General features: G+C 40.5%; 2 protein-coding genes across 3 annotated transcripts in view; both read right to left on the reverse strand.

Moving 5' to 3' along the window:
* The window catches only part of Hint1l2 (histidine triad nucleotide binding protein 1 like 2), an 865,401-nt gene that overhangs the window by 537,766 nt on the left and 302,027 nt on the right, over positions 1-25,608 (reverse strand). The gene's annotated exons all lie outside the window — the stretch shown is intronic.
* Positions 1,745-23,860, reverse strand: Cyp3a2 (cytochrome P450, family 3, subfamily a, polypeptide 2). 2 transcript variants are annotated; one of them, NM_153312.3, is made up of 13 exons: positions 23,669-23,831; positions 23,205-23,298; positions 19,272-19,324; positions 17,048-17,147; positions 13,945-14,058; positions 13,777-13,865; positions 13,333-13,481; positions 10,807-10,934; positions 9,840-9,909; positions 7,496-7,656; positions 6,470-6,696; positions 5,043-5,205; positions 1,745-2,282 (listed from the first exon to the last, which is right to left on the reverse strand). In NM_153312.3, exons 1-13 carry the CDS (start codon positions 23,737-23,739, stop codon positions 2,187-2,189), a joined length of 1,515 nt encoding a protein of 504 aa, NP_695224.3. In that variant the 5' UTR covers positions 23,740-23,831; the 3' UTR covers positions 1,745-2,186. The 2 variants fall into 2 exon arrangements, with proteins under 2 accessions (NP_695224.3, XP_063127162.1); XM_063271092.1 differs by having other exon boundaries at positions 1,753-2,282; positions 10,804-10,934; positions 23,669-23,860.

Genomic DNA, 25,608 nt, shown 5'->3' on the forward strand with positions numbered 1-25,608 from the left:
GTACATCTACACAATGGAGTACAACTCAGCTATCAAAAACAATGACTTCATGAAATTCAGAGGCAAATGGATGGAACTAGAAAATACAGTCCTGAGTGAGGTAACCCAATCACAAAAATAAAACCACACATGGTATGGACTCACTGATAAGTGGATATTGTCCCAAAAGCTCAAATTAACCAAGATACAATCCACAGACCACATGAAGCTCAAGAAGAAGGACGACCAAAGCATGGATAGTTCTGTCCCTCTTAGAAGGGGAAACAAAAATAATCATAGGAGGAAATATGGAGACAAAGTTTGGAGGAGAGACTGAAGGAGTGGCCATGCAGAGCCTGCCCCACCTGGGGATCCAGCCCATATACATACAGTCGCCAAAGAGAGACAATATTGCTGATGCCATGAAGTACATGCTGACAGGAGCCTGAAATAGCTGTCTCATGAGAGGCTGAGCCAGAGCATAAAAATGCAGAGGCAAATGTGTTGCTGTAAAATTATAAAAGATCTGTCTTTTATCCCACACTAGATCTGGCACCATAGTGCCCCAAGATACCTGGTAGATATCATCATCTCACTCAGCAAAGCATTTCACTTCCTTTGCTCCAGCCCATATCACACTAAGGCTAATGACTATTTCTAAGCCTGACAACAATCTCTCTACCCATTTAGTTTTCTTTCTGATCCTCCCTTATTCAGATTTCCATCTTCCCTCTTAATATATATGAAAGCCTCATGTCATGGGGTCATGTTCACAGGACTGGAATGTGATGTACAGAATACTGGATAAGCAAAGTAATCATTACTCTCACACAGCTGTGAACCATGTAAGCTACAATAATTACCTACCCAAAAGACATGCCCAATGGAGCACAGTGTTAAGGCAGTGTGGCACAGATGTTATGAGAGTAATGAATAACTTTTAAACTGTATTTAAGCCCCACTCTATGAGATGGAATCAATAACAGATACTGGCTATTAGGCCACCAACCTGAAACTTGGTATGTCATGAATTCTAGGAGAAAAATCTACTACTTGTAAGCTTTAAATGGATGTAGCAATAAAAAAGATTCCTTATAATACACTACTATAGCCATAGAATCGTGCATCACTCACCCTCACTAGAGAAATTTCTTTATTCAAAAGTCAATAGTTAACAAGAAAACCTAACACTTGTGAAGATAGACATTTTTAAATGCTCAACTCTAACTAGGTAGGTTATCTATAAAATAAGTCTCTCCTCAAAGCTCAAAGATCTATATAAAATGAAAAGAAAAAAGATTGTGAGAGACAGAGGTAGTAGATGACTTTAAGGAAACAGCATTTCCAGATGCATCATGTATGCATGTGTGCATATGAAATCACAGAAACTGTGACAAAATTAATATGATCTTCACAAACTCAAGACAAAATCATAGTGGTGAGAAGTTAAAAGTCCTCCCTCTAGCCAAGGACTCATTGTAAGCTGGGACCTCTTGAAAGAGGAAAGGTCAGTTTTTTTCTATGGGGTGATACTAAGTCCACAACAGGGCAAGCCTCACATGAGGAAAAAATATCAAACACAAACTAGACTCCATAGTTTTTGTTTTGTTTTGAAACACTGTGAGAAAATATAAAGTGGGTGGGAAAGTAGATGGGATAGAATCTGGGAAGATTCAGAAGAAAGGAATTAATATGATCAAAATACATTCATAAAGCTTATAAAGAATATTTTAGAAAAAGTTTAAATAGGATTTTTAAAGAGGCATTAAAGGATACTTTCCATGTAGCATTTATTCTAGAATATTGCAAATGAAAAACATCTGATACCAAATCTACAAATAGAATTACCACAATAGTTCACCTTTACATCAAAGTATTATTGATCAAATTACAGAGACATGGTTACTATCAAAAGAGCTCAAAAGAAATTAACAGAGACCACCAGATGTGGATGGAGATGGTCCCATGAGAATCAGCAAAGGTGAATTTCCTGTTCCATCACAGACTTGCCAACTCCTTTTTATTATGTGGTACTTCGTATAGACACTTAGAAAGATCCATAAATGTACCAAATCTTTAACCATGCATCAAGAGCAGTCAATTAAGTCCCAGTTTTATCTGGAATTCATTCATGAAGTAAATTAAAAGGTTCAATGTTCTTAGACACTGCCTTTGTGAAGATCCCAATAAAATTCCTTGAGGGAAAGTCAGGCTCCATTTATGACTGCATCCCGTGGCAGAACCTTTAGAACAATGGGTTTTTCTGGTTCAAGAATTGCTTGTCTACTCAATTTCAGAGGTATCTACAATAGGGGAAGAAAAATATTGAGAAGCAATGAGTGAACCAACAAGAACCCTGAATTAAAGTAAAAAAATAAATAAATAAAAAGTGTTGGGCTAGAGAGATGGCTCAGAGGTTAACAGCACTGACTGCTCTTCCAGAGTTCCTTAAGATCTATTCCCAGCAACTGCACAATGAATCACAATTATCTGTAGTGAGATCTGATGCCCTCTTCTTGTGTGTCTGAAGGCAGTGACAGTGTAGTCATACATATAAAATAAATAAATCCTAAAAATGTGTTGGGGAAAATAATGCTTTGCACAACCAAAAAACTACATTTATTATCATGTATTGTGACATTACTTCTCTCTTATTCTAAAAACTTTGTCAGTTAGATGTTGAGAACTTGCATCTAAATGTTCATTATTTAAAATGGTGATTGAAAATCAATTGTATTCAGGACTTGAGACAAACTCTTGCTGATTTATGCTACTTGTGTTCTATGCTGTTGTAGAGTAAAACATGTTTAATATTTTTAATCTTATTCTTAGTTTTATGTCATATTATTTTTTAACTCATGAAAAATTATTTTTAGTTTTTGAAAGTTGCAAGATAACCATGAGAAGAAACATTTCAACTCTCTTAACAATTCCCAACTCCCAGATCATGTCTCACCACTACACTTCAAGATATTCAGGGCAAGTCTTTTTGAGTACAGATAGTTTGCTTGCTTTTCTAGCATCTATTCTTGGCTTCCAAGGATTTGAAGAATGGGAAACTCTAATTCTACAGGATTTTCCAATAATGATTCAGCCTCATGCTCTTCAGTGATGAACAAGGAAATACTCCAGTGAAGAAATCTTCTAGTTGCAGGAAAAGAAATAGGAACAAAGCTGTCATGGAGACAGAGAATTGTCAAATTTAAAATGATTATAGTTTGAAAGAGCGTCTGCTTCATGCCAGATGTGCCATTTCTCTCAAAGTAGAACCATGTTTTATCTGTCTAAATCTTTGTACATAATTTAAATGCTTTAGTGAAAAAGTACTACATTAAGTAAAGGTGTGTGTAGATAAAGCTATACAACTTCCTGTAGGAACAGATCAAAGAATAAATACATCTGTCTCTCAATCCAAAAATATCATTATTATACAGAAGCCACACTCTAAATACACCAATCCTACACTATTTACCCATCCCTTTACATGAAACAAGAACAGGTTATTCAGGAAAATGCAATGTAAATGCTTTTTCCAAATGTCTTATTCTACTCTTTTATAATTTTCAGTACTTTACACATGATTTTGATGGAGGTATACAAAAAGATATACAGTATTTACATACATGGTACTGTTAATTTGTAATTGATGCTTTTATGAACAAAAATTATAAATGTAGGCCATGCGTTCAAACATTTATGAAAGGTTTTCAACGTGAAAAGTCTTCTCAAAAAAACATTTGGAGTTAGTGAAAGGAATAATACAAGGTGATATACAAAATAGAAGGGATATACTTGAATACAGAGAGAAGAAATATTTTTTAAACTGGAGGTTTTAAAGACACATAAGTTGTGAAAATAGGCTGTATGAGCCAAAATTGAAACATGGAGTAAATTAGGACAAAAAATCTAAGAGGAAGATTGGAGAGCAAACAGGAACAAGAAGTATGAGGGTAGAATAAGAAGGGGAATAAAGATGCATAGTTTATAGAAATATGACAAATACCTATTCTCTAGAGCAGAGCCCCTGTAAAATGAGCTGGAATCACCAAGATGTTCCATAAGGTTTAAATTCATCATAACATGCAACTTGTAAAAGACTTATAGTTTATGTATAGGAGAGTTTTCCTGCACATTGCATACCTGCAACAAGTGGGAGGTCTCTAGAAAAGCAAAAGTGGGTCAGAAGAGACCCTGGAAATAGACTTACAAATGGTTGTGAGGCACCATGTGGGTACTAGAAAATAAACTCAACTCCTTTTAAAGAGCAGTAAGTGTTCTTAATGACTGATTCATCTCATAAGACACAAAAAAATGGCTTTGAAAATAATGATTCTCAACTTGGCATGACATGGGAAATCAGAGATGAGCTTTTAAAGCCACACTCTGAGTAAGTTGTATTGTAATTTCAAAAGACTTGACATCTTGAGTTTCTGGTTTCTTTTTGAGACATATGGCCCATGCTGGCTTCAAATTCACTAAATGGCCAATGATTTCTTGAAATTCTGATCCACAAGCCTCTAACTCCTGACTACAGGAATGATAGGTATGTACAGCTTGTTCATGTAGTTCTGGGGATTACAACCAGAGATTTATACATGATAAGTAAGGATTTTGCCAACTCAGAAACATCTCAGATACAATGTATAATTTTAAAACTGTTAAAAATTCTTCTGTAAGTTTAATCTACATTCATTGGTTGAAAAGACTATGAAAAGGGGGCTTCTTTGAGCTCTGAAAGATGAGTAGTGCAACATGCAACAAACATTTAAGATATGACCATTGCACCTCTGAATGTCACAATCTCCAATGGACATGACTAGAATTTCAAACAAAATGCATGGAATTCTGTCACACTGGCCTACACTGACTCTTAGTAATACTAAGTTCTACTTTACACAGACATAGAACACAAGACTCCTTAGTTAACACCTGGATACAAATAGCTTATTTGGCCAGAGAATTATTAAACCTCAAACATGCATTATCATTATTATACACAGAACTTTCAGTTGGAAAAATTCCTACCATAAAACACTATTTATAGAAATAGTTTTTTCTCTCACCTGTGTTTCCTTGCAAGGCTGGAAGGAGAAGTTTTGCAGAACTTTAGTGAGAGCGAGTTTCATATTCATGAGAGCAAACCTCATGCCAATGCAGTTCCTGGGTCCATTTCCAAAGGGCAGATATACATAAGGATCAATGCTTCCCTTGTTCTCCTTGCTAAACCTGGAGACATAACAATAGAAGACAGGATGATATAGGATAAAAGTATAAGAACTACACGTGTGAGGTCGCCTTTTAACATCTAACCAGAACACATAGGGAGTTTGGGTAAGGTTCATTGAACTTCTGCTTGCAGGTTTTTGGCTCTGAGAATTTTACATTAAATGTCCTTTCTATCCCCCTTATATTATGAGAGTCTCCATATGGTTAAGATAAGATAAATGCTGCTTTTTTAAAAATTCATCTTTGTGAGGTCACATGGTAGTGTAATACCAGTATTATGGGGTAGGGGAGACTAAGCATTGTCTGATTGAATGGAGGGCCAACTCAGTGAAGACATTAATGCCTAGCACTGAAAAATCTGGTCAAAAACAGATGGATACAAACATCATAGATGAGAATGTAGTGCTCTTGTTTTGCTAAATGGACATGGTACCAAAATGCCTTCTAAATATTTATCTTTACACACAAAAATTAGTGCTGATATAAGCCTTGGTCAAAAAAGCCTTCAGTTTGCAGTGGGATACAGTGAACACAGAAACTTATGGCTGATCATATTGCTGAGAAGTGGTGGTGGAGTTCTCAGTCCCTGCAAAGCTCAGGAAACATCACAGAAGAAGGGGCAGAAAAATTGTAAGAGCCAGGGCATGAAATGGGTGTTGTGAAATATTAATTTCTGACCATGACACTTCTATTGTACTCATGAGCTCACAGGAGCTGTGGATACCTACTACAAGACTAGACACATCATAATTCCATCATGGGAGGGAAATGGAACAATAAAAATTCATTTAGGATGATGCTCTGTTCTAACTCTGAAAAGCATATTTCATTTCCACTACAGAAAAAGTGGGTTCCTGCCTCATACTCCAGTTGGTCATTAATTACTTAAGGAAGAAGGAGGAAAACATTCTGCATTTAATTGGTCTTATTTTCTTCCCATCTCACATCCCCTCTCCTCTCTTTTCTTCGTTCTCACTATCACTTGCTACCTGGAAGATGCTCAATCAGTGAAAGGTCTACTATGTAAGCCTGAGGATGAGAGTTCACATACAAATCATTTATGAAGCCATACACAGTGGCACCCATCTATAATCCCAGTAGCACATAGACTGAGACAGGGTATGCCTGGTGATCACTGGATAGAGTTACTCACAGAATTCTAATGAATGCCAAATCATATTATATCTTCTTCCTAAAAAGGACATTATAGCATACACAGGCCTGCATAGTGCAGAGTGAGTTCCTGCTTCTAGGGTTCTGGTACCTTTCTGGATGAAATTCCTCAGGCTTTGGCCAGTGCTGTGGGTCATGATGAAGAGCATATGTTGGAATCGTCACTACTGACCCTTTGGGTATAAACAAACCATCAAGTTCTATATCTTTTTTACAGACTCTCTCAAGTCTATTACCAATTGGATACAATCTGAGAGTTTCATTCAACACCATATCCAGGTATTCCATTTCCATCACAATATCGTAGGTAGGAGGTGCCTGAGAAGAAAGAAAAAGATTTATGCCGAGATTTTACAGTAACTTTCAAATGTGTCTAGTGTTGAATTCTCAGTAGGCCCAAAGTCAAGCTCAGCAGCTCAAAGGACCTTAGTTAGTACTTGCAATAAATTTTAAAGGGTTTTTTTAAATTGTTTTATTTTATATATGTAGATGTTTTATTTATATATGTTTATGTACACCATATGAGTACAGTGCCCACAGAAGCCAAAATAGGGCATCAGATTTACTAAACTAGAGTTAAAGCAGTTGAGACGTGCCAATTTCATGCTAGTACACAAATATGGATGGAGAATATGGAGGAGTAGCCAGTGCTCTTAACCATTGTGCCATCTATCAAGCTCCTTACAAAGTAGAAAGAATATCACTTGGTGCCTTGAAGATGCTCAATTAGTGAAGGTTCTACTATGTAAGCCTGAAGATGAGAGTTCACATACAAATTGTTTATGAAGCCAGACACAGTGGCACCCATCTATAATCTAAATAGCAGGTAGACTGAGAGCATGCCTAGTGCTCATTGCCTAGACAACATAACCCAACCAATAAGGCCCATGTTGGTAAAAGAACATATATTATAAAACATGGCAGAGAGTGATTTAGAGAAAGAGAGAGAGGGAAATAGAGGGGGGAAGGGGGAAGGAGGAGAGGAGGGAGGGAGAGAGAGAGAGAGAGAGAGAGAGAGAGAGAGAGAGAGAGAGAGAGAGAGAGAACAAACACTGCAGGTGACAAGAATGTGTCTTTGTTGAGGCTTCTCCTTTTACCTCCTACACAAACCTCTCACCTTACTCGGCAGGGCCCCATCGATCTCCTCCTGCAGTTTCTTCTGAATATCAGGGTGAGTGGCCAGGAAATACAAGACAAAGGAGAGTGTGCTGCTGGTGGTTTCATAGCCAGCAAAAATAAAGATAACTGACTGGGCTATGATTTCAACATCAGACAGGGCTGGAAGTAAGAAAACATTCAGGTAAGTCATGATGTGATGGACCATCACAGGGGAGATGAGGAGAAAACCAAATGAGCCCCCATTTTTAGAGAGACTAAGATGTCATTCAGGCACTCTGAGACTATCATCACTGTGACAGACTTGTGACACATCCAGAAAAGGAGAATGCTTCAGGCAGGTTGTCCCAATGTGTCTGGTGTTCCTCAGCATCCCAGTGGGCAGCTTCAAGACAAAGATTTCTTGTTTGTAAAGTTTATTTATGAGTATTTCTGTAATCTTGGGTGCAGGTGGTGCCATGTGGGGAGGGTGCTGTGTGTGTGTGTGGAGGGTGCGCATGGAAGCCAGAAGACGGCACTGAAGGCCATAGAGTTACAGACAGTTGTACATCTTTTACCATGAATGATACTACTATGTTGTTGGTAAATTCTTTCTCCCAACTAGTGTAAGTCCTTACTACTAAACTGAAACTGGACTGTAAATCCACAACCAGTGGCTATTTTTAAAATTAATATTTATTTTAGCTATCAAAAATAAAACAAAAAGTATGAGGACATGCAATTCAGAGATGGTGGTACCAAGCCCTGTGTTCAGTCCCCAGCACTTTATACACCAGGCATGGTTATGTTTGTGTTCAGGATTACACAAGAAGATTGACTGGAGAGAAGAAAGCCAGTGATGGAAGAATTTGGCTTCTGAGCAGGAAAGGAATCAGCCCCTCTAGGACTGAACACTGACAGCTTCCTAGAAGCTCTTTCTATTTTTACACAAAAGCCAAGTTTAGCAAGTCAATTTCCACATACCAAAACCTCCTATCTGATAGTGTGCTTGCCTTGAAAGACCTAAGCAGTTCTCAGCCAGGAGACTGCCTGGTTTGCTGGGTATGCCTTTACACAAAGTTATGCAAAGACTCTGGGAATACTTCCAAAGAACGTCATAAAATCTCAGATAACAATCACTGACAGAAGGCTACTTCAAAGCTGAGGTGCCATCCCTCCAGATTCACGCCAGATGCAATGGTTCTGCTAAAACTCTGCTGCATAGTAGCACATGCCTGTAGTCTCAGGAGTTAAAGGTCATTCTCAGGCACATGGTGAATGTGCATCAACCTAGGCTACATGGACCCTGTGGCAAAAGGTGGAGGAGGTATAGAAGAATTTGAAGTTAGCTGTTCACATGAAAGGGTTTCAAATGAGCAAACAGGAGAGGACTCAAAACACAGAGTACTTGGTGACTTTTAACAGTAAACTTGGAGATCCAAAAGATCACACTGTTGCATATAAGCAAGTGAGTGTATGGGAAATAATCAAATAGGTAAAAAATGGAAGACTCCCTTTCCTTGTCTCAGAGAAATAAGACAAAAAGGGATTGAGCAAGATACTGCATGCATTCATCTGTTATCTGTACACACACCTAGCATGGGCACATGTGCACACACTCCTGCACATGCATGTACTACACAAAGAACATTAAAAACCTTTAAGTGTTTTTTATGGTTTTTCAAGACAGATTTTTCTGTGTAGCACTGCCTGTCTTGGCATCTATGATGTAGATTAGGCAGCCCTTGAACAAACAGAGATCCACCTGCCTCTGCCTCCCAAGTGCTAGGATTAAAGGCATGCTCCAGCGCTGCCCAGATATGAGTGATTTTTAAATACATGAAAGAATGAACAGAACCAGTAAATGTGTACAAAGAGGTTTTTCCCATAAGCTACTTAAACATCACACAAATGAAAAGTAAATCTTTACCATGGATTATGGTAGAAAAAAACATGTCCACTAGGGGTTCCCAGAGAGCTTCTGCACCGTTGGGGTACATGTCCCCTGACTGGTTGTTTAGACATAGATGTCTAGGCAGAGCTCTGAGACTGTGCTGGGAAGGACACAAACAGCACATGTGCTCATGCAGGTAACACAGAGACCATTGGAGACATCCATTATGACCATGCTTTTGCCCGTGTGCATCCATAAAATTACAAGTTGATAATAGCCATGTCTATTTTTCAGCAACTTGGCAGAGGTATCTCTTCAATGAGAAAAGCCCCTGCGTGACCCACCCACTTCCCAAGAACTTCCTCAACAGCAGGATCCCTTTACCTAGAAAAGCCTGTGTATATATTTTCTGGGCAACCCACCCACTCCTCAAGAGCTGCCTTGTTCACAGACTGGGTGAACCTTTGCTTACCTTTATGAGACACTTCGTCTTTGGAATTATTATGAGCGTTCAGCATCAGCTGGAGAAAATCCACTCGGTGCTGGAAGCAAAAAGAGAAGTCGCATAACTGGAAGGTTAAGGGTAAGGCCAGAGGTCAGAGGTGGATCAGAAGTGCAGAACCTTAATTCTCTCACTTCTGAGAACATGGTTCCCTTAAATTCAAAACTGTAACTACGATTGCTTGAGTCACCAAGGAACAAAAGCAAAAGTGAACAAATAGGAAGAATTAGCTTCCCACTAACCACATTGACAGAAAATTGCAATAGACACAATCTTAAACAATCACTTTTATTCTTTGAAAATGTTCTTGAAGGCAAGGAAAACAATAGTTCCTTTTTAATAATTTGTATTTGTTATTGGAGTGTTTCACATATGTACACCTTCAAATATGGTCATCTCACCCCACTGTTTCCTCCATCCAATTCGTTCTATATCACCTGTAACATTTCTTTCAACATAATCCATTTCCTATTCTTAATCACCCACTAAATCCAACTAGTGATGTGCATACATACATCACTGTGGGGCCATCCACTGCCACATGGGAAACCTATCAGTGTCCACACCTTCCCTCCACAGCTATAAACTGCCAATTGTTTCTTAGCAAAGGTCAGGACTTGGAGAGATCCTGTCCCATCTAGGCTCGAGTTTTGGCAGTCTTCATCATGTTCAGGCCTTATACCATGTCAATTATCTTTTCATTCCTTATGCAGGACATTCTAGGTTTTTTTTCTATTGATAAGAATTAATTCCTGGCTTATTATCAATCATTTTAAAAAATTATTGATTAAAAATCCAACTTTTTCCTCAGAAAATATATTCTTTCTCTCTGTGTGTAAATCTAGCCTTTTCTACCTGCCATTAGCACAAAGCTCAAATGTTCACAGGCTAACATTTTATAAAATTATGACCCTCTCGAAAAACCAACACTTACTACCTTATGCTTAGAATCCAGACGGGTTTCCTTTATTCTGTGCACAAATTTTTGGAAAAATGCTATTGAATCCTTTGGGAACATGCAGATATTTAGCATCTCATATATTGGGGTGAGGAATGGAAAGAGTACTGGAAAAAACAGATAAGTTTTAATGGAAATGCAAGTTTCATTCAAATAAATCATAAAGCAATACCAAGAATAAGTCACCAAAGTTCAATAAGAAGCCATGTCTCCATGACCTTGCTCACACTGAGTCAGCACTGTATTTCTGCTTCCACACTTTGAAGTAGCCTTAAGTTTAACTCTATTCCTGGAGTTCATGTGGATTCACATAGAAAATACAAGGGCCATTAAGATGGCTCAACAGCTAAAGACTTCTGGAGAAAAAGCTAGCCACCTGAGTTTGATCCCTGGATCCCACTCTGTGAAAGAAAAGTTGTGCTCTGATCTACACAGGCCACACAAAAGCCAAATCATACAGGCATTCAAAGAACAGGCAAGACTACACAGAGAAATCCTGTCTCAAAAAACAAACCTCAAAGACAAGTGAACAAAAAGCATGAAGAATGAAAAATCACATACTCTCCCTTACTTCCAGATTCTAGCCTATATGAATAACCGTGTAAAAATGTCTGAGTGTAGGTATCATCTAACACTTACAAGAAGGTGCATAGGATAATATTAGGTGGCAAGAATGGAATGTAGGCAAAGCAACATGAGCTGTATATGGAAATATAATTGACAGGGAAAGTATGAAAACCCTAAATGACACACCATGGTTAATTGTACCCAGACTATATATAAAAAACAGTTAACACTCCCAAAAGAACCAGGTTTAATTCACAGTATCCAAGTGGTTGCTGTCAACCACCTGTAACTCCAGGTCAAGGAGATTCAAGGCCCCCTTATGCACTTTATGCATGCATGCTAAACACCCATACACAGAAAATAAAAATAAATAAATCTTGTAAAAATGATAAAGCAATTGAGCTATGCAATTGAAGATCTAGCCAGGCAATGGCGCTGCATTCCTTTAATCCCTATACTTAGAAGCAGATTGAGCTAGGTGAATTCAAGACCAGCCTAGTCTACAGAGTGAGTTCCAAGCTACTGAACGATAGACAGAGAAAACCTGATCATAAAAATAAAGAACGTGTGGGGAGGGGATGGAGAGCAAGGAAGATGGAGAGTGAGAGGGAGGGGAAAGATCTAAAAGGAGACATTAAAACATCGAAGTCCTTGCATTTCTGGCAGACATTTACATGTAGAGTAGCTACAGCTGCTGTAGACAATGTACGTTCAATCGCTTAATATGTTAAAAAGTCAGTTGCTGTCTAACTCAGCAAGGCTGATTCTGGAAATGACATAAAAACACATATTTAAACATAACCTTGTATAGGAAAGATTATAGCAGTGAAATCCATGGCAAACATGTAAGGCTAACTTCAATGGCCATCAACAGGTAGGGAGTAGAATTTGCTCCTAGACAAAGGATATAGTGACACTTGCTTCATTCAATGTTTTGCTAAATGAAAGAAGCCTCTCACAGAGACCACATAGTGTATGACTGCATTGATATGAAATACCCAAAATATACAAATACAGAGGAAGTGAATTGGTGGTTCCTCAGGTCAAGGTTGCTTTAAAGTTGCAACATGACTAGAACATGATTGACATAGGTAATGGGCCAGGTCAATTCAGTCAATGCTGACCCCTAAGAGATCAGAGTACAGAGAATAAGGGACTGTTGAGTACTGGACCCTAAATGGAGCATCTATATCAGCACCCCCACCCAGCAAGGCTCAAGGAACATCATGAAAGAGGATGTGGAAATAAAGTCAGAGGCAGGAATGGGGAGCGTGAAATACCATATCCCAGAAAACGCACGGCGCTCTCTCAGATCAAGCCAATGATATTGGAAAGCATCCCAGCAGGCATCGCTGATTGAACTCAACTGGCCACCAAAACAAATAAAAGGACAGGAAATTGGGAGGAAGTTGTAATTCCATGTCTAAGTGATGTGGGAAGTTCGAGTTAGGGGTGGGTATAATCAAGGCAAATGGTATAGCTGTATGATCTTGCAACCATGGAGAGCTCTGAATTTGCAGAGAGCCAAATTGTACTTATAAATATTAGTATTTATACAAATGAAAGAATTCTAAAATAAAACCAGGACTCAGAAGTGCACACTGTAATCCCAGCCCTCAAGAGGCAGAGGTAGAGGGATCACTATAAGCTCAAGGCCACCCTGGTACACAGAGCAATCTCCAGGTCAGCTCTGACTACACAGTGAGACCCTGTCTGTCTCAAAGAAAAACAAAGTTCAAAAATAGAAGTAATCGGGCTACCTGTCTTTGAACGTAGTGAAAATACTAAACTGTGCCTTTAGGGGATTAATTACATGGTAGGTGAACTACATACCACTAGACCCGTTCATTTGGGGGGAAGTGGGAAGAGAAAGGCAGACCTGGCAAATGGCCACAGACAAGAGCAATGAATCACGAGGCAGAAGAACCACCCACATACCTACTGACAAGAACAACGGATCAAAAAAGTCAAATCTTAACAATTTCTTGGTTTTCTCCACAAAAGGATCCTTTGGGTTGTTAAGGGAATCGACGTTCACTCCAAATGATGTGCTGGTGATCACATCCATGCTGTAGGCACCAAACACTCTGAGAAGAGGGAGGAGTTGGAATTTAACACATGTATCAAGGAGCGGGAAAGTATTCACATTCTCAGGAGACAGGTAATGTTACCTCAGTATGGACCAAGCCCTTCCCAGCCTACCCACCCTCTACCCCTGAAAACTTCATACTGTCACATTTGTTCCTTTTAAATTAGATATAATGTCATCTCCTGTCTAAAGGGGCAAGGACAAGCATCCAGCCCATGGGAACCATACCACAAGGATAACCATGCAAGCCAGTTTCCCCCATCTCATGAACACAGTGATGGGCCAGCACTCACTTTTTCATGGTGACAGGCTTGCCTGTCTCCGCCTCTTGCTTCAAGTACTTTACCAAAATGTCTCCATACTGTTCAATGATGGGGAACATCTAAAGAAAAAAGAAAACCATCCACAGTTATGATGGGGACTCCAGTCACACAGGCTGCACTTAAAAGAATTTCACTCACCTCCTTGAGTCTTCCACTGGTGAACGTGGGGGACAGCAAGGCTCTATATCTCTTCCACTCCTCATCCTTAGCTACAGAGACAGCTTTCCCCATAATCCCCACTGGGCCAAAATCCTAGAGTCAAAAAAAATGAATAAATAAATCCACCCTATGAGAAATCAGGTGCTTTCTCAGCTGCCTATTGTGGCTCCAATTCTATATTCCACTCTATATTCCAGGATCCTTTTAAATGTAAATATCTCTGTGGTTGGAAAACTAGGATCAGGGGTGGGGAGAAGATGAGAACAAGACTTAGTTGATCTCCAGAGCCGTGAAGATGAGGTTTCACTTGGAGACAAAATAGAAAGATAACTTTGTATCAATCACGTTTTCCGGGTCTGTATACCCTGTATTTACATGAGCAAAGTAAAAAGGATGTCTTCACATGCTGTGTGTCTGTCTGTCTTCCTGTCTGTCCGTCGATGTGTCCATATGTGTCTGCCTCCCTCCCTCTCTCTCTCTCTCTCTCTCTCCCTCTCTCCCTCTCTCTCTGTATGTCTGTGTATGTGTACATATGAATGCTGGTTCACATGTTCATGTGTGCTCCTGTGAGAACAAAAGTCAGGCATCATTCTTTATATCTCTATATGGCATTTTTGAGGCAATGTCTCTATATGAATCTAGCAGGCTCTGGTTTGGCTAGAGTTGCTACCAAACAAGCCCCTGTGGTCTTCCGTTTTCCACATGTATCTCTAGAGTCACACATGAATGCTGCTCTGCCCAGCCTTTTTGTGGACGCTGAGGATATAAACTCTGGTCCTTTACCCACTGTTCAAGCCATCTCCCTAGTCCTGAGTCACTTAAAAGATTTGATATTTGGGGTTTTTTTAAGGATTATTTTACTATTACATGAGTTTGGCCTAATGTTGCTTGTGTTATAATGTTAATTTCGGTCCCCCAAACTGCTTACAGGAGTGTCTGCATATAAGACACTGAGGGACCCTGACCCAGTTGGCTCCAATTGGTAAATAAAGATGCCAGCAGCCAATGGCTGGGAAGGACAGGCAGAGGTGGAAATTTTAGGATTCACAAGCTTAGGAGAGAGAGGAGGAAGAAGCAGAATCACCATGAGAGAAACATAAGACAGACCAGCCACTTAAGAACTTAGGTAAATGGCTCTAGTGGCCATGTCGCCAATTGGGTCTGTGGAACCAGAGAAGAAATATAGATTTTAAAGGATGTTGACTTCAGAATACAGGAGAAGAGAGTATGCTAGCTGCCAAAAGATTAGAAATGCCCAGCCTTTTAGCTAGTCGACGCATATTAAAATTAACTGGTGTGTATCTCTGTGTGTGCATGTGCGCGTTGTGCATGTGTGTGTGTGTGTGTCAGTCTGTCTGTCTGTCTGTGTTATATCTGTCATAATACATATGTCTATGTGTGTATGTATCTATGTGTGTATCATTGTCTGTGTGTATGTATCTATGTGTTTCTGTGTGTTTCTGTACATATCTGCCTCTGCATGTGTATGTCTGTGTATTTGTTTCTGTGTGTCTGTCTGCTTCTTATGTATGGGTCTGTCTCTCTGTGTGTGTATCTCTGTGTCTATATATGTCTCTCTGTAAGGGTCTCTCTCTTTCTCTGTCTCTCTCTGTATTTCTCTCTCTCTCTCTCTCTCTCTCTCTCTCTCCTCCTCTGTGTTTGTGTATCTCTGATTGTATGTGTATCTCTCTGTGAGTGAGTATACACAAGAATGCTAGTGCACATGCCCACATGTGCTCATGTCAAGACCAGAGGTCAGGCATCATTTTGTATACCTCTCTATGGTATTTTTGAGGCAAGGATTCTCCTTGAATCTAGAAGGTTCTGCTTTGACTAGAGTAACTAGCAAACAAGCCACTAGGTGGCAAAAGAATGGAACTAGAACTATCATCCTCATTGAACAACCCAGGCCCAAAAAGATTGGCATGGGATGTACTCACTTATGAGTGAATGTTACCCATAAAATGCAGGGTAACCATGCTACCATCCACAGACCAAAAGAAACTAAGTAATGAATGAGGAGTGCCCAAGGGAAGAAGCATGACTCTCACAGAACAAGAAACAAAATAGACATAGGAGATGGATAGAGTGAGGGAACTGGATGGGACCGGGAGTAGACAGGGAAAAGGGGACGAAGATCAGTTTTGTGAGGTTAGAGAGGGCTGCAAGACAGAACATGAGTCATTGGGGGAGCATCTCTGGGACTAGCCAGATACCTGGGATGGTGGAGGTTCTGAAAAGACTATGAAGGTAACCCAAACTGAGACTCCAAGCCTCAAGCTGTGGATATGGAGACTGAAGAGGCCACATACTGTAGCCAGGCATGATTTCCAGAGGAAGAAGTGGGCACATAAATCCACACACAAAACCATCCCCCCCCAAACCTGTCTTGCTCAAATATATGCGGGGATAAAGACGCATGAATGACCAACTAATGACTGGTCAAAGTTGAGACCCATACAGTGAAAGACACTATAGATGATCCTCTGCTATGCTTTCAGAACTAGCATGAGCGAGTTCTCAGAGGCTTCATCCAGCAGCAGATAGAAAAATACACAGAGACACTCATCTAAACATGGGGCAGAACTTGAGGAGTCATGTAGAAGATTTGGAGGTGGGATTGAATAAGCCAGGAGGTTCAAGCATACCACAAGAAAACCCACAGAGTCAAAAACCTGAGACCATGAAGACTCACAGATACTGAACCATCAACCAAAGTAATTAGAGGAGCTGAATATAGGCTCCCTGCACATTTGTAGCAGAAGTGTAACTTGGTCTTCATGTGGGTCTCCTAAGAATTGGAGCTGGGCAGTCACTGCATTGCCAGCCATTGGATATGGTCCCCCTAACTGAACTGCCTGGTTGGGCCTCAGTGGGAGAGGATCCCCTTAATCCTGATACTACTGGATATCCCATGACAAGGTGGTTCACAAGCGGGATTTCCGAGGAGAAGGCGAAGTGACTATGGGGAAAGGGATCAGTAAGGAAGGGACTGGGAGGAAAGGAGGGAGGGGAGAGGAGTTGCAATCTGGATGCAAAGTGAATAATTAAATTAATGAGTGCAAAAAAATATATGACCTACCCGCCGGTTTGTGAAGACAGAAAAGCATTCCTTCACTAGTACATTCTTAATCATCTCTGTGTCCATGATGGCAAACACAGGCGTTTGACCATCAAACAACCTGTGTGGGGAAGACAGCTGGTGACCAAGGTTCTGAAGTGAGAGCCACACCCAGACTTTGATCCTAATGTTGGAGGATCTTCACTCTGCTTATACAATGCACACAGTCACAGGAGTTCCCAGTCCAGCTTAGGAATTCTGATCACAGAAACAGGGGCGTCTATAAAAAGTGATATGCAATGCCATTCAAGATACAATGAGTCTCCTAAAGACAATACCTCTCTGAAAGTTCCCATAATGAGAAACAACAAGTGGCAATTTTCTAAGTATAGATGTGAATATATGGGGGTTGCCTATACCATTATCTATGATTTAGCACATTTGAAATATTGCAAGGGGCAGGAGAGATCATTTCACAGTTAGGAGCACATATTGTTCTTGCAGAGGACCCAAGTTTGGCTCCTAGGATGACTCACAACCACCTGTAACAGCAGGTCCAGGGATATCCAATACTAATGGTCTCCACAATCATCTACAATCATGTACAGAATCACACACACACACACACACACACACACACACACAAACATACACATATATATAAACAGAATTAAAAGTAGAAATTTAAAAATTAAAAATGCTAGAGTAAAAATTAATCATTAAATCTTTTAAATAAAATGTTAATGTTAAATATTTTAAAGTAAAATGATAAATAATAAATTCTTAAGATAAAAATTGAAATTTAAACATTATTCTATGCAAGTGCTACTTGCAGACACCCTTTGATCCCAGCCCACAGAAGTCAGAGGGAGGCAGATCTCTGTAAGGCCAGTCTGATCTGTAATGTGAGTCCAGGACAACCAGAGGTGCATACTGAGAAACCCTAACTTGAAAGTTAAACAAAGATTTTAATCTTAAGAATAATAGTATATATCAACATCTGGTGTTAAGATGCAGCTCAGTCTTAGCATGTCTGCCTAGAGTGCACCAGACCCTGGTTTTGATACATTGAGATGAAAACACAAAATTTAACTGAGGCACCTGTATCTACTTCTCCAAGACTCAGGTCGACTGTAAGACAGAGCAAGAAGAAATGAGAGCCAGGAAGCAGAGGGGAGAGCTTTGCAAGATGTCTTCAGTACTCCTGAATTCACTGCAGCTGGGATCACCTCACATGCCCTGTGCATGACTGTCAACATTCTAGCCAAAAGTGTAAGGTCCTGACCCTGCCTGCAGATTTGCACACAACTACTTCCTGGAATGGGGAAGCAAAATGGCCCAAAGGGGCACTTAATGATGTCATCTCAGTCCCTGGGATCTATGTGTTGGAAAGAGAGAACTGACTGTCACAAGCTGTGATCTGATACACACTGTTACCAAGACCCTTGGCAGGGGCTGAGGAAATGGTTCAGTAGATCAAGGCACCTGTACCAAGCCTGAGTACCTGAGTTCGGTCCTCTGTAAGTAGAGAACTAAATTCCACAAGTTATCCTCTGACCTACATATATGCACCAAAACACATGTCCCCATTCCCAGAAAAAAAATTGATTTAGAAAAAAAACATAAACAACCAAGTCTCTATATGCAGAGTCTTTTCATTCTAAGCATGAAACATTTACTAAGTCCTTAGCAAGGTCATCGCCCCCCGTCTTCTGCTGTCAAATGGCATACTTAGTCTACAGTGATGTGAAGGAATGTGGGCTTCTATAAGGAAATGAGCCAGTGGCAAAGAGATGGTACAAGAAATTTGCTACAGCAGATCAGAGGGACCTGAATCAATGTACTGCATGTTAGGAAAAGGATGTTTCAGAGCAAAAAACAAATTAGAAGAGGACACTGGATAAACTTGAGGCATGGGCAGATACCCACAGGCCACACATACTCACACCATGGAGGAGGCTAGACTGTGTGAAGGGCATGGGGACAGGCAGGGATAGTGACCAGGTTGTAAAGTGGAAAAAATAAATAAGTAATGGAAGAAAGAAAGATCTCAAGTCCGTGAAACATCAAACCTATCAAAAGCCACAGTGTGCAATGTCAATTAGACCTTTGAACCCTGCCACTTAATGACATGCAGTATCACCTTTACACACAGAGATGTATGGCTTCAATTCATTGTCCTTTCACAAATGGAGTGTCTCAGACTAAAGAGGGTCAACTCAGCGGAACTTTCCAGAATACTCACCCCCATATTTTTCCATACTTTTTATAGCACTCCATGTCAAATCTCCCTAAGCCCTGAAAAGAGAAATATGAAATCCATTACTGTCCTGTATGTACTGACCATTCTGTAGCCAGAGCACCAAAATCCTAAGATCTCATAAAGTCAGATTTATTTTCTCTGACACAAAAAATGCTTATTCAAAAATTTTGACATGTCAAGAGCAGGATTGGTGGGTGAGAAAAGACAGAATGAGAGAGTAGGACATGTTACACCTTCCTGTGGCCTCTGCATGTCAATTCACAGAAACAAACATACACTGATATAACACACACACTGATGATGATGATGGTGATGATGATGATGATGATGATGATAATGATGATGATAATTATAATTATAATAAGCAGAATGGTTTTTAAACAATATACAAGGTAAGCACAGATCCTGTAGGAAGAAAATCCTGAGCAGAGAGCAGCACAAACTTTGCCACTCACCCTCTGGGTGTGAGCTTGGGAATGTCTGTCTAGGAGACTGACCACGGACCAGGTACCAAAGCAGGATAATCACAACCCATCCTCCTGGACTTAGGGCCTTCATGCCACATTACATTCTCATTACTCAATTTTCTAATAATTTTGTTAAACCATCTTTTCCCTAGTGGCTTTGCTTTTAACAAACCTTAAAAGAAAAAGAAGAAAGTAAAAAAAAAAAAAAAAAAAAAAAAAACTATGGAGTAAGGATCTGAGACAGCCATCATCCTGTCTCAGATAGTCTCACTCACTACTCAGTCTCATGCATATGACTGATGTCTTTAAAGAAACAGAGGCAACTGTAAATACAATTCAGTACCTACAGTGGAACACTTTGCCTAGCATGCGTAAAGTTCTGCAGTTAAGAGCACTGGCTAACCTTACAAGTTCCATTCCCAGAACCCACTTCCTGCATCTCACATTCATCTCTAACTCTAGCTTCAGGGAATACATCGCCCTCTTCTGTGCTCCATAGGTACTGCACTCACATGCACACACACACACACACACACACACACACACACACACACACACACACACACACACACATACAACCTTGTACACATAAAATCTTTCTAAATGAATCAATCCCTAACCAGGAACCCAGTACTTAAAGGAAGAGAGAAAGTAAATGCCCTAGTTCTGAAGACCCAAATATGCCATAATAGTTCAAGCAGAGTCTAGAGCCATACAAAAACATCATGGGTTCAAAGATTAAGAAGAGAACTCAAGTATATGAAAAGCCTCCTAAATGTAGGGGTTCGGGGGCCAGGGATAAACTGATGCTTCAGAAATATTCAGCAAAAAGAACAAAAGCATCACTCACAAGAGCTCGGACAAAGACAATTTTATTTTTTATTTGATATATTTCTTTATTTACATTTCAAATGTTATTCCCTTTCCTGGTTTCCTGTCCATAAGCCCCCATCCCCTCCCACTCCCCATACAAGTGTTCCCCCCGACCCACCCTCCTTACCGCCCCCCTCTGACATTTCCCTGCACTGGGGGTCCAACCTTGGCAGGATCAAGGGCTTCCCCTTCTACTGGTACCCAAACAAGTCTATTCTCAGATACATATGCAGTTGGAACCCTGGACCAGTCCATGTATAGTCTTTGGGTAGTGGTTTAGTCACTGGAAGCTCTCATTGGTTGGCATTGTTGCTCTTATGGGGTTGCAAGCCCCTTCAGCTCTTTCAATCCTTTCTCTAATTCCCCCAAAGAGGGTCCTGTTCTCAGTTCGGTGGTTTGCTGCTAGCATTGACCTCTGGATTTGACCTGCTCTGGATGAGTCTCTCAGGAGACATCTACATCCGGACCCTTTCAGCATGCACTTTTTAGCTTTATCAATCTTATCTAGTTTTGGTGGGTGCGTATATATGGGACACATGTGAGGCAGGCTCTGAATAGCCATTCCTTCAGTCTCTACTCTAAACTTTGCCTCCATATCCCCTCCTATGGATATTTTTTGTTCCCCCTTTTAAGAAGGAATAGGAGCATCCGCATTTTGGTCATCAATCTTGTTGAGCTTCCTGTGGTCTGAGGATTGTATCCTGGGTAATTCGAGCTTTTGGTCTAACATCAACTTATTAATGAGTGAATACCAAGTGTGTTTTTCTGTGGTTGGGTTGCCTCAGTCAGAATGATATTTTCCAGTTCATTTCATTTGCCTATTAACTTCCTGAAGTCATTGTTTTTGATAGCTGCGTAGTACTCCATTGTGTAGATGTACCACATTTTTTTAATCCATTCCTCTGTTGAAGGGCATCTGGGTTCTTTCCAGCTTCTGGTTATTATAAATGAGGCTGCTATGAGCATAGTGGAGCATATGTCTTTGTTCTATATTGGAGTACCTTTTGGGTACATGCCCAGGAGAGGTATAGCTAGGTCCTCAGGTAGTGGAATGTCCAATTTTCTGAGGAACCTCCAGACTGATTTCCAGAGTGGTTGGAACAGTTTGCAATCCCACCAACAATGAAGGAGTGTTTCTCTTTCTCCACATCCTTGCCAGCATCTGCTGACACCTGAGTTTTTGATCTTAGGCATTCTGACTGGTATGAGGTAGAATTTCATGGTTGTTTTGATTTGCATTTCCCTGATGACTAAGGATATTGAACATTTCTTTAGGTGCTTTTCGGCGATTTAATATTCCTCAGCTGAGAATATTTTGTTTAGCTCTGTACCCCATTTTTATTAGGCTTATTTCACTCTCTGGAGTCTAACTTCATGAGTTCTTTGTATATTTTGGATATTAGCCCTCTATCAGATGTAGGATTGGAAAAGATCTTTTCCCAATCTGTTAGTTACCATTTTGTCCTAATGACAGTGTCCTTTGCCTTACAGAAGCTTTGCAGTTTTATGAGGTCCCATTTGTTGATTCTTGATCTTAGAGCATAAGACATTGGCATCTTGTTCAAGAAATTTTCCCCAGTGCCCATGTGATCGAGACTCATCACCACTTTTTTTTCTATTAGATTGAGTGTATCTGGTTTAATGTGGAGGTCCTTGATCCACTTGGACATAAGCACAAATACAATTTTAATCTTATAAATATAGATTTGTATCCTAGAATTTAGAACCTCTTCAAGATTTTCTTCAAATAACTACAGCTGTGTCTTCCTGGAATCTACACTGAGCAAAAACAAACTCTTTCATTACTGCTCACAAGGTCAGAGCATAAAGATTGAATGAGATCTGGGCACTTTACCTAAGTGAATTTCAATAAACTAGGGCTGGTGACATGCCTCCAAATGAAAAAGGACTTGCCAACAAGCCTGACAACCTGAGGACTAAGATTTCTATAAGCAGACTGACTCTCACAAACTGTCCTATGACCTACACATGCCTGCAGTGGCATATACACACCCTCAACAAAAATAAATAAATGGGAGGGAGTGACAATGGAGCTATAGGGATGCTTCAGTGAGAAAAGCATCCTGTGAAAACAAGAATTTGAGTCCCCGGGATCTACGTAAATACCTAGCAGGAGGAAATAGAACAAGATCACAAGACTCAGAAACAAGGGACACCAAGAGAAAGTTGACTAGCTAAACTAACCAGAACAGAGAAAGCCAGGTCAATGTGAGAGATTCTGTCTCAAAGGATGAAATTCAGAGCAATCAGCAATACACCCAGTGTCAACCTCTGACACACACATATTCATACATATGACCCTGCACACACATATGGGCACTCACACACATGCAAATGCCTGGATACACTCTATAAAATATATACACACAAACACACTATTAAGTTTTAAGTTGGCAATAGAGACCCCAGGGACTCACAAACATTCTCAAGAATCAAGAGGACACACAGTATGAGGGTCCGATGTCTTAGGGTTTCCTCCTAAGGAGCATTTAATAGAACTAAGACATTATTGGCCACAAGCAGAAGTTATATGGAAAACTTAGTCAACACTCACCTTGTAGTAATTCAGCACAGTGCCTAAAAAAGGCAGAGGTTTTGGCCCAGGAATTCCTTGTTTCTTAAAAATTCCATGTCTATGGGTTCCAAGTCTATAAAGGAAAACAGAAAGAAGTGTGGCCATACACACAGAATAGAGAAAGGAGACAAGCAAGACCATCATTAAAAACTGAAACAAACCAACAATTAGGCTGCCCCTCCAGTTTCCACACAGCTTTGGGAATGGAAGGTGTCAGATAAACTTTAGCTGTAGTTACAGATGACTGTGAGCTGCATGTGGATGTTTGGGTTCAAATCTGGGCCCTCTGAAAGAGCAGCCAGTGCCCTGAAGAAAGGAACAACCATCTCTCTAGCCTGATTCTGATATCATTTTGATCCTCCCAATAATAACAGAATATAGGTCTAAGTATCACTTCAAACCCAAGAACCTGGTCACAAGGAGGAACTTCCGAGGTCACTCACCGGTAGAGAAGCACCAGGATGACTGCCAGGAGGACCCAGGTTTCCAGTGTGAGAGCTGAAAGCAGGTCCATCCCTGCTTGTCTGTCAGCAAATTACTCCTCGGTGTTCTCCCTCTAGCTGGGCCTCTGATACTCTGCAGGTCTTCCCTCCTGACCACACAGCTGCACTGAGGCCAGCCTGCAGTACTTATATGCTGGAAAGATGGGTGGCACCAGGGATCCAACCAGTAGATGGATCACCTCTGGCTCACCTGGACTTTGGTACTCTCTTCCCCTAAACAGTTCATAAAGTTCATCTACAGCTTCTTTGACCTTCTTGAGCTAACATTCTGTGTGGCATCAGTAAACAGCAGTGCTACATGGGTAAGAGTAAAAGTTCTTGATTTCTTTCAGAAATTTAGGCAAATTCAATAACATGAAATACCTACCCTCTCACCACTGCTGGCTTCATCAAAAATACACTCAGAGAATAGAAGCAGGGGGATCAGAAATTCAAAGACAAGTTCAAAGCCACATAGAATGTTTGAGACCAGCCTGGGATATGGGAAAACGTGCCTCAAAAAACAATCTACTACATCTATCCACCAAAATTCAACACCTGCCATCCCTTGACTATGGTGCCAGAGAGAAAGAGACACTAGTCCTGACACTCACTGCTGAGAGAGAGAAACCGTACTCAGTTGTGAACTCACTGATGGCTGGTGACCCACAGGCTTTAATGGACATCCAAACCTGCAGTCTCACACACACAGGAAACTAGATGAAGTGTTCAGGACACAAAACAAGTTATGAATATGGATAGGAGCTTTGTAGGGAAGAACTGAGGGTGACAGGGATGGGATAAGAGAAGGGGGAGAATTAACCAGAATGCTTTCTATACATAAAGTTGTCTCACGCACAGAGAAAGACACGGACAGATAGACAGAGACAGAGAGATGGGGAGAGAGATAAAGTTATTTAATAAAAAAAATAGCTATTGAAATGCAGAGAGCCATAGTAAAGCATCAGAGGAAGAACAAAGAGTCCTGTGGAAGAGTGGAGTACAGGATTCAGTGAGTCTGAGGGGTCAAGGATACCACAAGAAGATCTAGAGAACCAACTAACCTGGTACCATTGGTCTCATATAGAATGAATCACCAACCAAAGAGCATGCAGGAGCTGGACCTAGGGCCCCTACACATATATAGCACATGTGCAGCTTGGTCTTTTTGAGGGTCCCCAACAATTGAAGTAGAGACTGTCTCTGACACTGCTGCCTGCCATTGGATCCACTTGCCCTAAATGGACTGCCTAGTAGAGCCTCAGTGAAAGAGGATGCTTCTAGTCCTCCTGAGACTTGGTGTACCAGGAAGATAACCTAGAACAGGCTTCGCCTATGCAGAGGAGAAGGGAAGGAGGAACTAGGGGAGGGATTTGTGAGGTTGGAACTTGGAGGAGAGGACAGAGGGATTACTGCTACCAAAAATTTTTACTAAAAAATTAAGTAGAAAAAAAAAAAAACAAAATCCCCAAGCCCAGCCAAGATCCAAGGGCTCCTGAGTGTAGGAGGGAATACTAAAACAGGTGAACTTTAGAAAAAAATCAAACAATCAACACTGTGCCCTTGAGGTCTAGAAATTCATTATTTTCTCAAATGGAACCTCGCAGTGCAGAGGGCCATACAACCACAAGTGCACACATACACATGCACCCGTTCCCACCAAGCTGACATCAGACAATGATTGCTACTATTTACTGTACGGAGCACTTTGCCTACATTAGCTGATGTCCTACACTCTACAACCCTGTGAGGGATAGCTCTGTCACAGGAGAACAGAAGATGCTCCAAATGATAACTAATTCAATCAGGGTTACAAGATAAATCCCTAACACAATTAGGATCCAAGAGATCATATAGCTCTAAACTTCAAGGTCTCCATTATTTTTGTTTTATTATTAATT

The sequence above is a fragment of the Rattus norvegicus genome, chromosome 12, assembly GCF_036323735.1.
Source record: "Rattus norvegicus strain BN/NHsdMcwi chromosome 12, GRCr8, whole genome shotgun sequence".
NCBI classification, from domain to species: Eukaryota; Metazoa; Chordata; class Mammalia; order Rodentia; family Muridae; genus Rattus; species Rattus norvegicus.

Coding starts and splice junctions, on each gene's coding strand:
- Cyp3a2 (XM_063271092.1), bottom strand. CDS start 23,739: ATGGACCTGCTTTCAGCTCTCACACTGGAAACCTGGGTCCTCCTGGCA. Junction 19,325..23,204: donor CTGTGCTGAATTACTACAAG/GTGAGTGTTGAC, acceptor TTCTCTTTTCAG/GGCTTAGGGAGATTTGACAT. Junction 7,657..9,839: donor AGACGAAGTGTCTCATAAAG/GTAAGCAAAGGT, acceptor TCTTACTTCCAG/CCCTGTCTGATGTTGAAATC.